The following is a 17,784-nucleotide window of genomic DNA, read 5'->3' as shown; positions in this document are numbered from 1 at the left end:
AATGCTGTGGCCTTGGCATATCCACTGCTGGTCTCTTGGCCTAGAGTGACCTCTACTATGTGTATGCATGGTCTGCCTTTATTTATCTATCCAGGCCCAGCTTGAGTTCTTTCAGAACAAAATTACTGTGTCTAAATGTTTAAATGTAAATATTCTTAGTATTCATTACTTGGCATGAAGTAGACTCTTAGTAACAATTTTTAAATAAATGAGAAAATGGCATGTTAAGACATAATTTCCCACCAGTTATTATCTAATCTAAGTATGACAGTGTATTTAATTGAGTTTTCTTTTGCAGGACTGTCCCATGCAGTAGTGCATGAGGTCTTCATCCTACCTACTCTTACAATGTTGGCAGCATAAATATACATAAATGTCAGTGGCTCCCCATCTAGATATGACAATCAAAATGCCCCCTACATGTATGAGCTATAGCACATAGTCCTTAGTAGGCCATGGTTGTGGGATCAGTCATCTTATGGAATTTAACTTTGGACAGAAAAAACTAGTTACATAACACTAATGTGGATATGTTCTGAGCCGTGTGTCATTAGGTGATTTTTGCATGTGTGAACCACAAAGGGTATATTTGCAAAACTAACTTTTATGATGTTGCTATTCAGTAATCTCTTATGGGTCCACCTTGCATATGTGGTCTGCAATTGCTGAAAACTTCATGTGGCATATAGCTGTGTTCCATTGCCATCAACTGAAAACTCTTCCTTTGTTGTCTAGTCTATTCCTTGTCTCTCTCATGAGTGAGAGGCTATAATGATCCAGTTCAGCTGCAAGGCCATGACTAGAAGAGATCAAGGGCACATTCCATTGATGGTCATGTTGCTGTGCCTCCTTTCTATACAAAGGGCAGCTTATTACATGTATATTTTATAATATATCTTAAAATCATTATAAAGTTTAGATGGATTTTCTTTCAGTATTCTAGACACACAGTACCCTTGTAAATAAGAATCTATAAAATCATTCTCTTAGTATTACATTTTTCAAACATGTACAAATATACTGTGTGATTTGAGTTCCAAGGGTTTTACAATGTTTTTTACTTGGAAATCAAATTTTATATCTGAAAGGTTAATGGAGAAAACTAATTATGCTATCTGCTAACCAAATGTGTGATGAGACATTTGTCTCTGTAATTAAGAGCAAGGAACTTTTATGGTTTCATAAAATCGAATGCTACATAGAGTATTCTGTGAGCATTTGTTTGGATGAGGTGTCCAAAACAGAGATGTTTATGGATGATATAAAGTTGAACTGATATGTAATGCAGGTGTCTGTGCATCTTACAACATTTCTCATTGTTGAAATGGAAGCCAGAAGATTAATAACTTTACTTTGTCATGATAAAATAAGTAATGTGTTCTTGGAACAGTAGTACGGTACATAAGTTACTCAGTAATTCCAAGAATTTATTCTGTTCCAGGAATAATATCCTTAACAATTTATTTTTACAGAAAAAAATTTGATGCAACATAACAGACTATGAAGTTGCTTGTATGGTTAATGGAATTATATCTCAAATATGACTTTACACCTACATATAAAATGTAAAGAACTCCATCAAAACACAAGGTTAAGGTGCAACTTAAAAGCAAAAAGTCAGGAGACGTAGAAGTTTAGGTTCTTCTGTTAACATTAACTCATTCTCATTGCACATATATAATTTTTTCGATTACTAGCAAGACTTTAATGGGTACCTTAATATGCATTGCATAAAATATAGCTAGGGAGTTGCTGCTGCAGGACTGTTAGCTTTAGCATTTTCCACAAGTTCAATGTTCCTTTTTGAACTCTGGAAGCAGGGCCTGGTGTTGGTGGAGATTTGTGACCCCATCTGGCCCAGATTCCCCAGGTTTACTATGGTCATTTTGGACAAGAAGCTTAGACTCCTCTCTTGTCAACTGTTTCCCACCTATCATCTTTGATGAACTGGAAAGAAGATATAGATGAGATACATTCCATGGGGAATGCTTTCCTAAGACGAAACAAATAAATAGTGACTTCTGCTTGCCATCACCTTGTACACTCCATGGAGGAAAGGAGAATTTCTTCCAAAGATGCTTCAGATTTGGGTTTACTTCTTATAAATCAGTATTGTTGTTGTTTCCAGCTTTCCTCAGTGGTATCAAGTCTGTTACTAGAATTGATTTACTTTTGTATTCAGTTTGCACATATCTATTGAACAGCCCCTAGTGCCAGGCTAGGAGATTTTAAAACCCATTAGGTTGTGATAAAGGAAAATAAGGATTCTGCGGAAACATAGAACAGAGGGACCTCACTGGATATGGACTTTTGAGAAAATGACATTTAGGCTGAGACCTGAAGGCAGAGTATAGGGGCAGCATCTTTGGAGGCCAGGATGTAAGGGCTGTCCTGAACAACTGGAAGACCTTTATTATATCTAAAGCAGAAGGCCCTCTGGCTATACATGACAGTCACTAATTAGATTCTGATTGAATTGTTCTGAAGGGAGGCCTGGGCACTGGTATTTCTTATTTTAAAGTTGTTTAGGTGATTCTAATGTGCAGTCAGACCTGAAAACTACTACTATAGAATAAGGGGGAGATTTGTAGGTGCTAAACCTGGAGAGCTGGGCAAGGAGACCACTGAGCCATGTTAGGGAGTTGGGGCTCTGTCCTAAGGCTATTGGCATTCCATAATTACATGATGTAATTAGATTTGCATTTTTGAAAGATCACTCTAGCTTCAGGTAGAATCAGTTGCAGTGGAGTGATCCTGAAGGCTTTTGGTAGCAGCCCCATATCAAGTGATAATGGGAACAGGGTGGTGGTAGAAAGAAGTGGGGAGATTCTAAAGTAATTTAAAAGTTATAAGAAACAGGACTGAATGATTGACTATAAGAGGAAGGGATAACTTCCAACTTTCTGTTTTGGACAGCTGAGTTGGTATCATTTACTAAGGTTTGGGGATGGTATGGTTGCATCAAAATACATTTTCAGATATGAGTTTAGGATTAATTTTGAGATGTTTGGGTGAGGTCTTCCAATAGATAATTGAGTGTATGTGTCTGGGCAGAGTCGTTGCATACAGATGGTCACTCAAGCCAGGAGACAGCATCAGTAGATCCAGAAAGAATGTGGAGGGCAAGAAGATACCTAGTTCAGTGTCCTAAAAATCTTGGACTGCGAGGTATGGTAGTATATATCTGTAATTCTAATGACTCAGGAGGCTAAAGCAGGAGGCTTGTCAGTTTGAGGCCAGCCAGGTTAACTTAGTGAGACCCTGTCTCAAAATTAAAAGAGAGAGAGCGAGAGAGAGAGAGAGAGAGAGAGAGAGAGAGAGAGAGAGAGAGAGAGAGAGAGAGAGAGAGAGAGAGAGAAAAGAAAAATAAAGGGCTGGGGACACAGTTTAGTGGTAGTGTGCTCCTGGGTTCAGTCCTCAGTATCACAAAAAAAGCAAAGCAAAACAAAACAAAACCTAGGACATTGAAGGCATTGTTTTTCACACCAGTGGTTGTGATATATAAGTGTGTCTTGATACTAGTTTAGTAGATTGTCACTGACACTGCAACAACAACAGCAATAATAATAACAAAGAAATACAATAGAAAGCACTGCATACACGAAGGATAAATTCATGGCTGGGCACTGTGGCTTAAGCCTTTAATCCCAGCAACTCAGGAGGCTGAGGCAGGAAGATCACAGTTCCAGACCTTAGCAACTTAGTGAGGTCCTATCTCAAAATAAAAATAAAAAGGGCTAGGGATGTAGCTCAGTGGCTAAGCACCCCTGGGTACCCTTCCCACCAAAAGGGTAAATTCATGAAACTTGTTATAGTTGTATGTATGGCATCTATTTATTTATGTGTATTCTAAGTCATCTATGTTATGACTCATAGTCAGAAAAATTTGCAAAGCCACTGATTTAAGCTACTGTTGCCTTAGTCCTTGGAATTTCCCACTAGTCTCTCTCAGGCAAGAATGCCACTCTCCAGGTACCTCTGAGTCCAAATTTATCTAAGTTCCTTTCGATCTTTGGAAGAAAAGGGTCTTAGCAAATATGACTCATTATGTATCATGATTAATAGCATGTGCAATAGCACGTATATTAATATCATGTGCAATAGCATGTATATTTATTTAACTTATAATATTTTTTTAAAATTAAATGACTGAAGAAATGTGATACAGCCAATATTTAATCAGTTCATATATATAATTGGTCCATGATGTAGATATGAAAATTAGCATCTCTGGAAGGAGGAGAGATTTGCACTTCTCTTTTAGGACTATGTTAAGAGTTTTCTGTACAGTAGATCAGAAGGTCAGCATTTCAAATTATATTGAAAAGGTAAACAGTAAATTATGAATATTTTATCTCTTACTGAAGGAGAAAGTTTGACTATATTACTATAAGAATTCAGAAGAAGCTCTTAACCTATAATCTTGTTATATTTTTCCTATGAATATCACCAGCCCTTGAAGGATTTGCTTATGTTTCAGAGTCATGAGCACAAATAAATTCATATTCCACTTTTCACAAGTTTTGATTTTTGGATTTTGTAGAACCAACAGGATTTACATGAATCAAGTTTCTAATTTAAAAGGAAATTTCTGAGGTTTGTTCTTGTTAGTTTGCAGCAGTGAAACTGAGTCAGAATTCATAAACACGAGTTGGTCCAATGAGTTTATCACTGCCTCCATGGTACTTAATTAACTAGGTGATTAAGGTGCCAGATAATTCAAAAAACACCCATTTCATGCCATGGCAGTTCCCTGGACTCACCAAAATTTGTTTGTCTCATGAATGGAGACTCTGCCAACTTTAAGCTAGTTACTTGAGCAGGTTGATAGAGTGATGAAGCACATAGACCTAGGAGCCTGATGTATCCAGTTCAGATCTCTAATGCACAGTCTTGTTTCCTCCTTGGTAAAATGTATGCATCAGTGTTGGGTACTCTTAGGTGTTCTCAGGATTAAATGTAGGCAGAGTGCTTGCCAGAGAGTCTTGGATGTAGTAAGTGCTCTATAGGTAGCTTTAGCCCTTCCCCCCAAGTATATCCAAATTATTTTGTGTGTTTGGTACTGGGGAATGAACCCAAGGGTGTTCTACTGCTGGGTTACAACCACACTCTTTTTATTTATTTTTTATTATGATACAGAGTCTGTCTAAGTTGCTGAGACTCACTTCAAACTTGCAGTCTTCCTCCCTTAGCCTGCCAAGGAGCTGGGATTACAGGCATGCACCACTGCATTTGGGCATCCAAATTCTTTTTTAAAAACATATATAATGATTTTCAAGAGAAGATCCTAGGCATGTATTCCAGTGGTTGCAGCATCCTCCCTTCATAGATTTCTTTGCTATTCTCTCTAGCTACCTGTTGGTCATACCTGCCCAACTTCATCAAGATGGTTTTATGTCCAAAGCTGTCAGAATTGTCAGTACCTGTTGTTTTATACATAGCTTCAAAAAAAAGGTAATACATATTCATTTCAAAACCATATTCAAAGTTAAGATTTGTGAAGTTAAAAATAAGATATAAGCTAAAAAGTATAAGACTCCATCTTAATCACACTCTCAGTGTTAATAACATTGGTTACAAAATATGTGTGTAATATGTATTACAAAAAGAGAAAATGGAGTTAAACTTTATAATGTGTTGCAACTTTTTTTTCCACTTAACTGAATTTCCATTTATTTCACTCACATTGAATGTCAAATTTAAGCCAGGCACACTTGGACTCAGGTGTACAATAGTGAATAAGATAACCATGATATCAGCCTTCACATACTTTCAAATTACTATACAAGAATCTGTTTCACTCTTTATAGGTATATAATGATGTACTATAATTTCATTCTACTAGTGTACCATAATCCATTTATCTAATGCTCTATTGGCAAATGCTGGAGATGTTTCCAGGTTTCCCAAGTAAGATACTGCTGCAGTGAATATCTTTGTACATATGCCATGGGTACTTGTTAGAATATTTCTGTAGGATAAATTCCTATAATTCTACTCCAAAAGGTTTTGCCCAGATGATATTCCTATCCACAGCATATGAGGATGACTATAACCCTGTACTTTCACCAAAATGGACCTTATAAATCCATAGTGTTTATCAAATAAAAGGATAAAGAATTTATTAATTTTCATTACATTAATAATTAGAGACATAAAGGATATCAGTTATTTATTGATAAATTATTTCTCTTATAAAAATTATATATTTATGCCCCTTTCCCAATTTTCTATTATTAGTATTCCTTGTTATTCATTTATAAGACCTCTTCCATGTGTTTGGGACTTAACTGATTTGATTATTCTTGAACGTTGTTTGAAGTGTGGTTTCAGACCTAGCCACTTTACATGGAGATGACATATACTCATCAGAAGAAGATTGAGTAGCCATGTTATATTTATTAAAATAAAACTTCATTTTCCACAATATAAGAACATTTGAGAGAGAGAGAGAAATAGATAACCTCTGTAGTATTTGGCTCATTCTAATTGTGTTATATCATTCTCTTAACCAAAAAAAAAAAAAAAAAAAACCTTCATTGATTTCCTGTCACTTGCAGAAAAAGTCAAGGTCCTTTTGTTTTTGACTTTTCACCATTCATTGCCTTCACTCCAGCTAAGTTAGCTTATTCATGCTGCCCACTTGTTTTTTCTCTGCCCTCAGTCCTCCTTCAATGCTGTTCCCTCTTTTCTCCTCCCCAGAGGAGGAAGTACTAGCACCTTTTATTGGTCTCCTCAGATCTGACATCTTCATAAAACTGACTAAAAACTTCCCAGTTTATGATGATCTCCTTCTCTCTTTGAGTCTTTGAACACTCGTCTCTCATATGAGCTCTTATGCATTTGTCATAGATTACTATGGTTTGATCCCTTCCATCATGGACACTGGGAGTGTATTCCTAGAGAGCACGGCTGGTGATAGTACAAAACCTGACTGACAACTACCAACCCTCCCCTCTATCATGGCCCAGCCCTCCCTCCCACTAGCCCTGTGCTTTTTCAGCTGGCAGATGTGTAAGAGTAACTGTGGGTACCCAGAGTTGTTCAGTGTTTGTGGGGAAACTGCTCATCTGGGTGGGTGGCTACTTGTTTTAAAATTAAACACAGAAACAGAGTGTAGTATAAACTTGCATTTGCTTTTTAAGATAAAGCATAAGAACATCAAAGAAAGTTTTTGTTGCTTATTTTCTTCCTGGACTTTGTACCATGCTTCTCATAGATATTTATTCTCCTTTGTCCTTCAGTGTTCTTTGAGGGGAAAATTGGAAAGAGCATGACAGCCCAGTTTGAACAGCTGTTTTCTTCCTTCATTTCCAGTTTTCCTTTGCTCATTTTGAACCTTACTACTGATATCATACCCTTTTGCTCTTTTTGCTTTGAAGGCCTGTTTTCCAGATAGCCCCACAGGCCATTCTCGTTAAATACTAGCATTCTGTCAGTACCTGCCCTGGTTTCCCATTCCTCAGCCTCTGGCCCTGGCTGCCCATTTGCTGGAAGCAAGGGATCGCATCCTAGACTTGTTTGTGCATTCTTCTTGTCTCCCATGCTGGACTGTAAGCTACTAAAGGGAAGAGACTCTATCTTATGTTTCTTTCTTTTTGGGCCACACAGGTTCCATATTTAGTACTAGTATAATAAATATTTTTTGAATGGGTGAATGAACCTGGTATTATCTAAATAGACTTGAAAGGAACTTAATTGTCCTCTAAAAGTAGATACCATGTATATGCTGGGCTGCTAAGTTATTTATCACCTACAACTTACAGTGTATTAGAGTCCTCAAACATGGCAACACAATTGTAGTCTAGATGTTTCTTATCATAACATTTGAGTCAACCAATTAAATGATTCCATAGCCACTTCTTTGCCTCTTTCCTTTCCAGTGGCATTTAGATTATGTTGTGTGGAGCCCTTGGAATTCTTGAATATATTCCAAGGACAGTTTCAGGAATCTGAGTTCTGGCACACCCTCTCTAATAGAGGTTTACTCTTATTTATTGAAGTTTCACTAAGATTGCATTTGAAAAAAAGGATTCACTTGGAAAACTGTTGATCTGTTCCATGGACTACTGCTTTTCAGACCATTTTTTGCTGAGTTGGAATCCCAGTCTTGCATGTTCCTTGTAAACATGGCCGCTATCACTGAAGGCTGCCAGGTGGGACCTTAATAACATTAGCATAGGTCTGGAATGATGTTTCAACCTCAGGTCCTCCCTTAGCACAGAGTCTACTTCACATTCCTTTTCTTCTAACTCAGATTTGTCATGAAGAAAGCTGTACCTGGGCATGAAGGACCCTGTCTCCTTTCTCTTGTCCTTTCCTCATTGCTAGTATTTAACAAGCTATAGCTTAATCTTTCCTAAAACATGGCCAGCCTCTGCTGATTTTTGAGAGGAAATATTGTAGACCATGTAGCATAATCCTGTTCCTCTTATTATTTCCCACTGATAACTCAACTTCTTTCTGTTTACGCTAACATGCCATTACCTGATAAACGCAAGGAGTTGTAATGCATTCTTTTGAAAACTATACTCACAGCATTGTGCAACCACCAGTCTCTAGTTCCAGAACATTTTCATCATCACCAACAGAAATACATTCTTATTGTAACCTCTTGTGCAGACACTTCTGCACTCTGATGCTAGCTTTTATGAACTGGATGGGAAGCTCTTACGGACATCTGTTGTCTACCCTCCAGCTGGAAGGTACATTTTCAATCTCTTTTTTCCTTATTGGTAAAGAACAATGTCTTACTCATAATACCCCACAGTATATTTGAAGATAATTAGGTCACTCAAAAGCCATTTATTTCTTAGTTAAACAACTCAACTTCTTTAACTTTACCATGTTTCTTTAAGCACTTTTGTTGGATTTTTCATTATCTCCTCAAGTTTCTCCATGGCATCTTTAAAATAGGACAAAACTGGACATGGTGCAATAAAAATCTGACAAATACTGAGTGTAAAGCAGGGCTTGTACCCCACTTCTTTACAATTCCACCAGTTTATTCTGCTAAGATAAGACCCCCAGCATGATACCCCAGGGTAGTGCTTGATGTTGGGTCAGTCAGAATGAGGAGTGGTGCTTATAACTTGCCTCAGGGATTAGGAGTTCCAGATAGATAGATTTGACTCACCTTGCCATCTTGGAAACAAATGAAGGCATACATCCTTTAATATTTAAATGAATGTTTTTAGCCCTCTGCATGCTAGATTAATAAAGGATCTAATAGCACCCTGGGAGGCGTCCTCCAATTCCTGGAATTGTTAGTGACTCTCAGAGGCTTACTCAGTCCAGAGGGGTGAGCCAATTAAGGGAGTACTGCTGCATGGTCAACTATGTACCCCATAGTTGTATTTCCAAGTGCTTAATTATTATCTAGGTTTTCTTTATCAACACAAAACTCATGGGGTTGGGGTGCAGCTCAGTGGTAGAGTGTGTGCTTAGCATGTGCTGAGATTCTAGATTCAGTCCCCAGCACCATACACACAAAAAAATGAGGCTCATTATATCCCCACTTTTCTGCAACCTTCTGTTTTCTATTTCTCTGATGGCTCTAGTATTCATTCAGTCACCTGAGCTGGAAAGCTTGGAATTATCTTTCATTGATTTTTCTTCCTCACCACAGCACTCCACCCCCATCTACCTGTCCCCACTAGCTAATCACCATGCCTATTTGATTAAACTCCTTCAGAGTCTTCTTTCCATCTTCTCTCTCCACTCCTGCTCCCCACACAAATCCTGATAAAGATTACTATTGCCATGTAGACTTTAGCAATAATATTCTACTGTATTTCTGTCCCCACACCAGTTTTTGCTAGAATTGTTTTTGTAAAGGATGTATCTGATTATGCTGCATAACACTCATGCAGGGGAGCTGCAGGGAAAGCAGCATCCTTTGGGAAGTCATGTTTTAACTCAAGGAAGGAATCAGAAAGTATGTGCAGATATTAGGGCAATCTGCTAACTAGAGTTTCCAGGCATATGGTTAAAAGAAATAAGGGTCAATAGGATGGGGAAAATAAGGTTCATTTTTCAGAGCAGCAGATCAGTATAAAGGGATTTGGGTAAAAGATGTTGGGAGATTTGGAGGAAAGTACCTTTCACTTTGTACCTGATGATCTTCATATCCCTGGGACCTCAGTGAATGTTTGTTTAAAAATTTATTTCTGGTACCTTTTCACTCTTTCCTGTTAATATATTTTTTGTTTACTGCCTTAGTTTTGCACTTATTCTATTGACTTCATTTTGTTTTTGGTAAGCCATTTATTTCTTTCATATTACTTATTTGTAGGGCAAAGAAACAGTGACTGTTCTTCATGTGTCTTCATAACAAGAAAGCACACAGAGACAGATGTACAATGTTTATTTACAACCACATTCTGTATGTTGTGGGTTACCACCTAATTCTTTCATCACCTGGGCTATGAATAGTCAGGTCCCTAGTAATGTATCCTTCTTTCGTGGCCAAATGAAGGAATACTGTATCATTCCATAATACTTATCACATGATGCAAAACTGTGTATCATAGAAATTCTTTTTAAAGGGAAATGATCTAATATGGTATTGAAATTCAGTGACAAGTAGAATCCAGCCTCCACTCTTTTCTAGACCAGTCCATAGAGTATGATCACTAAACTCCCTTAAGAATTCAGTTAAGGGATTGGGGTTGTGCCTCAGTGTTAGAGCACTTGCCTAGCATGTGTGAGGCAGTGGGTTCAACCTTCAGCACCACGTAGAAATAATTTAAAAATAAAGGTATTGTGTGCATCTACCACTAAATTATCTTTAAATTCAGTTAAGTTTGTTTTACCAATAATGTAGCAACATGGCACAGTTCTGTTAGAGCAAGGTTTTTTTTCAATTGCTTTTGCTAAACATATTTTGCCTGGAGTTGCCTGTAAGTGAATACATAGATAGGCTTGGAAAGAAATTAGGAAAAGTGAACAGGGTTCCCTCTAGACTTCTATTGCTCTAGACAGCTCCTCACTCCCAAGAGTTTTTTTTCTCCAGATATCTATATGGAGAGAAGAGAGTGACTAATTAAAACTGGGAAGACAAAGAGAAGTAAACTAATACTTCAGATCTGTCTTGTACGCTTTCTGCCATTTTTTGAAAATCAAAGAGCATGGCCTCCACTGTTAGAATAACCCTTTTTCTGAGGACATATGTGACTTTTAGAGGCATTAAATGCTCCGTTTACATGTTGAAAATGTGGAAACCTGTAACCCTCCTAGCTACTTCTGCATACCCCTTGGGTTATGTGTAGCATGAGTCTGGTTCAAACCTTCTCTTTATGATTCAGGAAATTGAAGTCTGAGAATACTGAATGTCTTATCTCATAGCTAGTGGCAAGTCAGTACAGTTGAGAAGTAAGTCCAGGTCTCAGGAATACCTGCTCAGCCTTCCCATTGTACCAACTAACATCTGTTGTCTGAAATTCTGCGCCTCAGCCTGTCTGCTTTGAGCACCCACTGCCCCCAGTTTAGTAGGCTGACTCAGCTTTTTTGAGATTCCGTACTTTAGTCTTTGGGTCACATTTCTAACCGTCTGCCCTCTCTTTCCCAAATGTTCAAAGTAACTACCTCTTTCGTTCTCTCTGAAAAAGCCCACCAGACCCTGCATAGAGGCCTGAGTTGCAGGACTTCCTCTATTCAGGTGATACCTTCAGGGGTGATGGCCTCAGTGCCTCCCTCCTTCCTTGGCTAAAGGAAATATGATTCCATTAGGCCCAAAGACCATTCTCGAATGCCCAGTTGTCCTCTAGGGAAGCCCAGCCTGTCTCCTTTAAGAAATTTGCACCAACCAACCCTTTTTCAGCCTTCTCCATGATCTCTTGGCTTTCCTTTCAGAAGAGACTTAGGCAACTATTATAGTTTACTATTTTCTTTCCTTTAAAATGTCTCACAGCAAGACAGACCTTGTGATGCTCTCTAAGGAAACCTTTTTTTCATAAGAGTACTTGTCCAGAAAGGGATTAAAATGAGATTCATCAGAACTATGATCAGTGTGTTTAGACTACAGCCAGATTTCCTGCCTTTAACTTTTTTTTATTGGTTGCTCAAAACATTACATAACTCTTGACATAACATATTTCATACATTTGATTCAAGTGGGTTATGAACTCCCATTTTTACCACGTCTACAGATTGCAGGATCACATTGGTTACACATCCACGTTTTTACATACTGCCATACTAGTTTCTGTTGTATTCTGCTGCCTTTCCTATCCCCTTCCTATCCCCCTCCCCTCTCCTCCCCTCTCATCTTCTCTCTCTACCCCATCTACTGTAATCCATTTCTCTCTCTTGTTTTTTCCCCCTTTCCCCTCACCTCCTCTTACATGTAATTTTGTATAACAATGAGGGTCTCCTTCCATTTCCATGCAATTCCCCTTCTCTCTCCCATTCCCCCCCACCTCTCTTCCCTGTTTAATGGTAATCTTCTTCTCATGCTCTTCCTCCCTGCTCTGTTTTGAGTTGCCCTTCTTATATCAAAGAAGACATTCGGCATTTGATTTTTAGGGATTGTCTAGCTTCACTTAGCATAATCTGCTCTAATGCCATCCATTTCCCTGCAAATGCCATGATTTTGTTATTTTTTAGAGCTGAGTAATGTTCCATTATGTATAAATGCCACATTTTTTTTTATCCATTCATCTATTGAAGGGCATCTAGGTTGGTTCCATAGTCTAGCTATTGTGAATTGTGCTGCTATGAACATTCATGTAGCTGTATCCCTATAGTATGCTCTTTTTAGGTCTTTGGGGATAGTCCGAGAAGGGGAATAGCTGGGTTGAATGGTGGTTCCATTCCCAGCTTTCCAAGGAATCTCCATACTGCTTTCCAGATTGGCTGCACCAATTTGCAGTCCCACCAGCAATGTATAAGTGTACCCTTTTCCGCACATCCTCACCAGCACTTGTTGTTTGACTTCATAATGGCTGCCATTCTTACTGGAGTGAGATGGTATCTTAGGGTGGTTTTAATTTGCATTTCTCTGATTGCTAGAGATGGTGAGCATTTTTCCGTGTATTTGTTGATTGATTGTATGTCCTTCTCTGTGAAGTGTCTGTTCAGGTCCTTGCCCCATTTGTTGATTGGGTTATTTGTTTTCTTATTGTTTAATTTTTTGAGTTCTTTATATACTCTGATTATTAGGGCTCTATCTGAAGTGTGAAGAGTAAAAATTTGTCCCCAGGATGTAGGCTCCCTATTTACCTCTCTTATTGTTTCTCTCCTGCCTTTAACTTTTTTATGAATTACTTAAGTTTATGGAATCCATTTCCAAATAAGGGTTTTTTAAGTCTATTTTTATTTATTAATTTACAGTGCTAACTTTGGCTCTGTTTCCATTAGGAGATGAAAGCATGGAAATTAAAAAACAAATTACAGGGATGAGAAGATTACTGAATGACAGCACTGGGAGGATATATCAGCGTGTTGGCAAAGAAGGAGAAAAATTAAAAGAAGAGCCCCAGGATTTGGATTTAGTCTGGCCTCAGCGTTTGAACTCCTCTGCTGAGGCCCCACAGAGCCTCCATTCTTCTTCACGTGGTGTGTGGAATGAGCTATCACCTCAAAGCGGGCAGTTCTCAGGGCAGTATGGCACCCGTTCTAGAACCTTCCAGAGTCAGCCCCACACCACTGCAAACTCCAACGGTATGGTTGCCATCAATCATTCAGAGTGCACTTGTGGGGTTTATCCTGGCTTGTTTTATCTCTAAATATTCAGTCAGTTTTCTGAGATCAATTTATTAAACCCTACCTTAGTTAACCACCTTCACTGATTTATTTTAAAAGACAGGGAAGATGTAAAGAAAAAAGTATATTAAAAAAACTCAGAACTGAGAATCAGGGAAGACAGAGGTGCTGTGTTAGACATGAAGATTCCCTAGTAGTAGTTTCAGCCCCTTAAGAAGTTAAAGTGGGGCTGAGGTCGTATCTCAGTAGTAGAGTGCTAACCTCGTATGTGGAAGGCACTGAGTTCGATCCTCAGCACCACATAAAAATAAAGGTATTGTGTCCATCTACAACTAAAAAAAAAGAAAAAGTGATCATCCGTTGACAAACAGTTGTTATTGCTACAAAAGCTCCACTTTATCACTATAAGAAACTTCCTGGTCATCTGTTGTATTATTAATGTAGCTTTTTGCTTCTTTCTTCATGTTGCTTTAATGAGAGGGAGACTGAGAACTTTTAGCCTCTTGTGTGACTTCCCCGCTAACTCCACTCCAGTGCTGAATCATAGAACCTATATTTTATAACTTGCTTCATTAGCACTGAAAAGTATTCCTTTAAAGTAAAATTTCCTTAATTTAGAAATCCCTGATTGTTAAGGAAAAAAAACAATTTTTTTAAGCTTAAGGAAAAAATTGATGCTTTTCTTGTTCATATAAATTTTCCATCCAGTGACATTGGATGTCATTTGTTTATAAGTTTTGTATAGATATATAGTTTTTTACATAGATAAAAGGTATTTTCTATTTCCTCAAAAAAATTAAGCATTTTCTTCTATTATTTTCATTCCATGATATCCGTCAAGAAAAAGAGAACTGTTTTGAATTTTTTTTTTTAAACACAATTCTCAATACTCAGTTCAGGGACATGAAAAGCCATCCTGAGACACTGACAAGGCAGTGAGGGACCCCAGAGATGCATGGTGTCTTTTCTCCCTCTCACTATTACATAAGCCAATGTCAGGTTCACATGTGGGTGTGAGGTAGGTGGCTCGTTAAAGACTCCTCCATGCAAATAAAAAGTCTCCCTCTAAAATTAGAAAATTATGTATAATAAACTGAGAAGGGTTGGTTTTGTTCTATTCCCCTGAAAAAAATAGTATTTAGAATAGTGCCTAGGGATATTCTGTAAAGCCCTTTCAGCTAACTACTGCTGTGGAAGAGACAATAAGAGAAATAAAATGTCCTTTGGTATATATGAAGTTGGTGAGCCTTACATAGGTAACCTTGGGGCAACAAGAATTCTGCTTTCTAATCACAACAAGGATGGTGGATTTGTTTGGGGAACTGTTATTACTGTTAATAAAATTTACAAATATAAATTTTTCCCTGTAAGCTTGAAAATAGATCTTTTTGTGCTTATTGCTTTAATACTTTCATTAATAATGCTTTATACATTTGACCCTTGAATAACATGGGTGTGAACTGTGCAGGTCCACTTATAGGAGGACTTTTTTTTTTTTTTGAGATTTGCAACAATATGAGAAAACTTGCGGATAAACTTTGTAATCTGCAGATAGCAAAACAATTTAGTAAAGGTAGATACATAATGAATACATAAAATAAATGTAGGGAATAGTCTATTTCATAACTTGCTACCATAAAATAAACATACATGTATTATAAAAATTTATCAAAACTGATACACATGAACACTGAGCATGAAACTACACGTCTTCATGTACAGTTGAAAGAAATGTAAACAAATGTAAAGATGCAGTATTAAATCATAATTGCATAAAATTAACTGTAATACATACTGTACTAGGGATAATTTTGTAGCGGCCTCCTGTTGCTACTGTGGGGAGTAAAAAATTAGAGGGAGACAGGCATGGTGGCATGTGCCTATAATCCCAGCAGCTCAGGAGGCTGAGGCAGTAGGATCGAATTCAAATCCAGCCTCAGCAAAGGCAAGGCACACTAAGCAACTCAGTGAGATGCTATCTCTAAATAAAACACAAAATAGGGCTGGGGATATGGCTCAGTGGTTGAGTGCCCCTGAGTTCAATCCCCAATACCAAAAAAAAAAAGTTAGAGGGAAATGTTATAACTGAATTTTCAACTGCAGGGTAGTCAGTTCCCCTAAACCCTGCTGCATTGCTCAAGAATCACCTGCATGTATCTGTTACTACTTTGGTATTTCACTGGAATTATTTGCAATTTTAAAGTTGTAACATGTCAGTTTGCTACAATTTTGAGCTACTTCAAACATTATCTTCCAGCATTTCATGGTTTTGCAACAGTGAACTTTTTAATATCCACAAATAATGCATTTTATATAATTTAAATTACATCTAATGTATAATAAAACATACTTTTGGAACAAAATCTTAGAACTTACCTCACCCACCTTTCAGAAAACTTGAATGGTAGCTGTCTTTTAAACTTCTTTCTTTTGTCGAGGTGAACATTGATCTTGGAGGGTACGCAAGTCAGAGTTCTTTGCTAAGTGTGCCATTTTATTTCAAAGTCAATAGGGAGCCTATATTTGTTTATATATAAAGTAAACAGAATAAGATAGTCTTATTAAGGCAAATATTATATTAAATTTAAACAGTGAAAAAGAGACTGGGCCATGTATGTACAAAATGTCAAAATAACTCTACTATCATGTATATCTAAAAAGAACAAATAAAATAATAGACTAGGGTGTTGCTCAGTGGTAAAGTGCTTTCCAAGCAGGCACAAGACCCTGAGTTCAATTCCCAGCACGCATGAACACACACGCACATGTACACACACAGAGCAAGAGAGTGGTATAGTGTAGAGACTGTAAGAAATGGAAATGGGTAAAAGATGTCCTATTCTACCCTGCTCGCCCACCCTCCCCACCCCTGGCATACCCGAGCAGTGAGTATTCTACAATTTTTTATGTATTCGCAGCTCTTCAATTTTTAAATGACATGCTTATTATTAAAACTATTTTTAATAGTTTCACTCAATATGAACTTTGATATCATACACAGCTACCAGTTGTTTTTTAAGGCTATTCTCAGAGCTAGTTTTTTGGGGTTTTTGTTTTTTGTTTGGGTTTTTGTTGTTGTTGTTGGCTTGTTGTTTTTGTTTTTGGTGCAAAGTAGCCTGAGTGTGTTTATAGTGACTTTTGGGGTATTGTTATCTGAGACTAACTGGTCTGACAGTAGGGAGGCCTGCTGTGGCAGCTCATTGTGTGCATGTGTTCATGCAGGCCCTGCCACCTGTGACACAATAAGCATCTCATAATACAGAACCCTCAGTAATTAGATAAATTCAGACCCAAAATTTAGGTTGTGAAAATTATTGGGTATATTTCCTCAAGCACAGTTTCAAAATAATTGCACATGTTTCGAAATCCTGTCAAGATCCTTTCTCTTTATAATTTTTTTTGTTTGTTTGTTGGGAGTATGCTATTCTTTTCTTTCATGCTTAGGAGAACTTCCAATGGTGAATTCGTCAGTTGGATCAAACTGCTGTACTTGTAACTGCCAGTCAACATTGCAGGCCATTCTCCAAGAACTCAAGACCATGAGGAAATTAATGCAAATTCAAGCAGGTACAAAGATCAGGCCTCTGAACGTGTCCATTCGTTAATGTACACCTGACATCTTCAATTGGGATGTTCATTGCTCTTTTGTTACAGAATCCTTCCCACCTTGTGTCTTTTCAAGTGTCCATTTTTTATGCTTTTTTTTTCTACAGTTCTATTTTTTTCTTTTTGTTAGCAAATCAAACAAAATTTTTATTGTCCCTAATACTACTCATATGCTTATGTACATTTACTCCATATACTTCATCCTACAGTCTCTTGGTACTTGACAAATGTCAGTTAATTAAATTCTGGAACATGCTACGTGAAAAAGCCCTTTAGGAAGTACAGTCTTTGCTATTGAAGCTATTCAAGGATGTGAGTAGTTGAGAAGTGTTGAGCCACAGACTCTGCTTGTGACGTTTCTCTCTCACCTGCAGGATGTAGAAGCTCAGAGACACTTCACATCTGTCCCCTTCATTTTTGACTCCTTTTGTTTATTCTTACCATCATTGAACAAGGTGAAGAACAGAAAAGCAG

The 17,784-nt window shown here is 37.7% G+C and overlaps 1 protein-coding gene across 5 annotated transcripts in view; it reads left to right on the top strand.

Annotated features, from left to right (window-relative positions):
* Bend7 (BEN domain containing 7) overlaps nt 1-17,784 on the top strand; it is a 79,361-nt gene that overhangs the window by 12,159 nt on the left and 49,418 nt on the right. For all 5 annotated transcript variants that reach the window (XM_026410270.2, XM_077802718.1, XM_026410266.2 and 2 more), the window contains 2 exons: nt 13,360-13,662; nt 17,149-17,271. In XM_026410270.2, the coding sequence (XP_026266055.1) occupies nt 13,360-13,662; nt 17,149-17,271 (426 nt within the window). The remainder of the gene's footprint in view (nt 1-13,359; nt 13,663-17,148; nt 17,272-17,784) is intronic.

The sequence above is a fragment of the Urocitellus parryii genome, chromosome 9, assembly GCF_045843805.1.
Source record: "Urocitellus parryii isolate mUroPar1 chromosome 9, mUroPar1.hap1, whole genome shotgun sequence".
Classification (NCBI taxonomy): Eukaryota; Metazoa; Chordata; class Mammalia; order Rodentia; family Sciuridae; genus Urocitellus; species Urocitellus parryii.
Note: the sequence above shows the minus strand (reverse complement) of the source record. Positions and strands in the feature narration are given on the sequence as shown.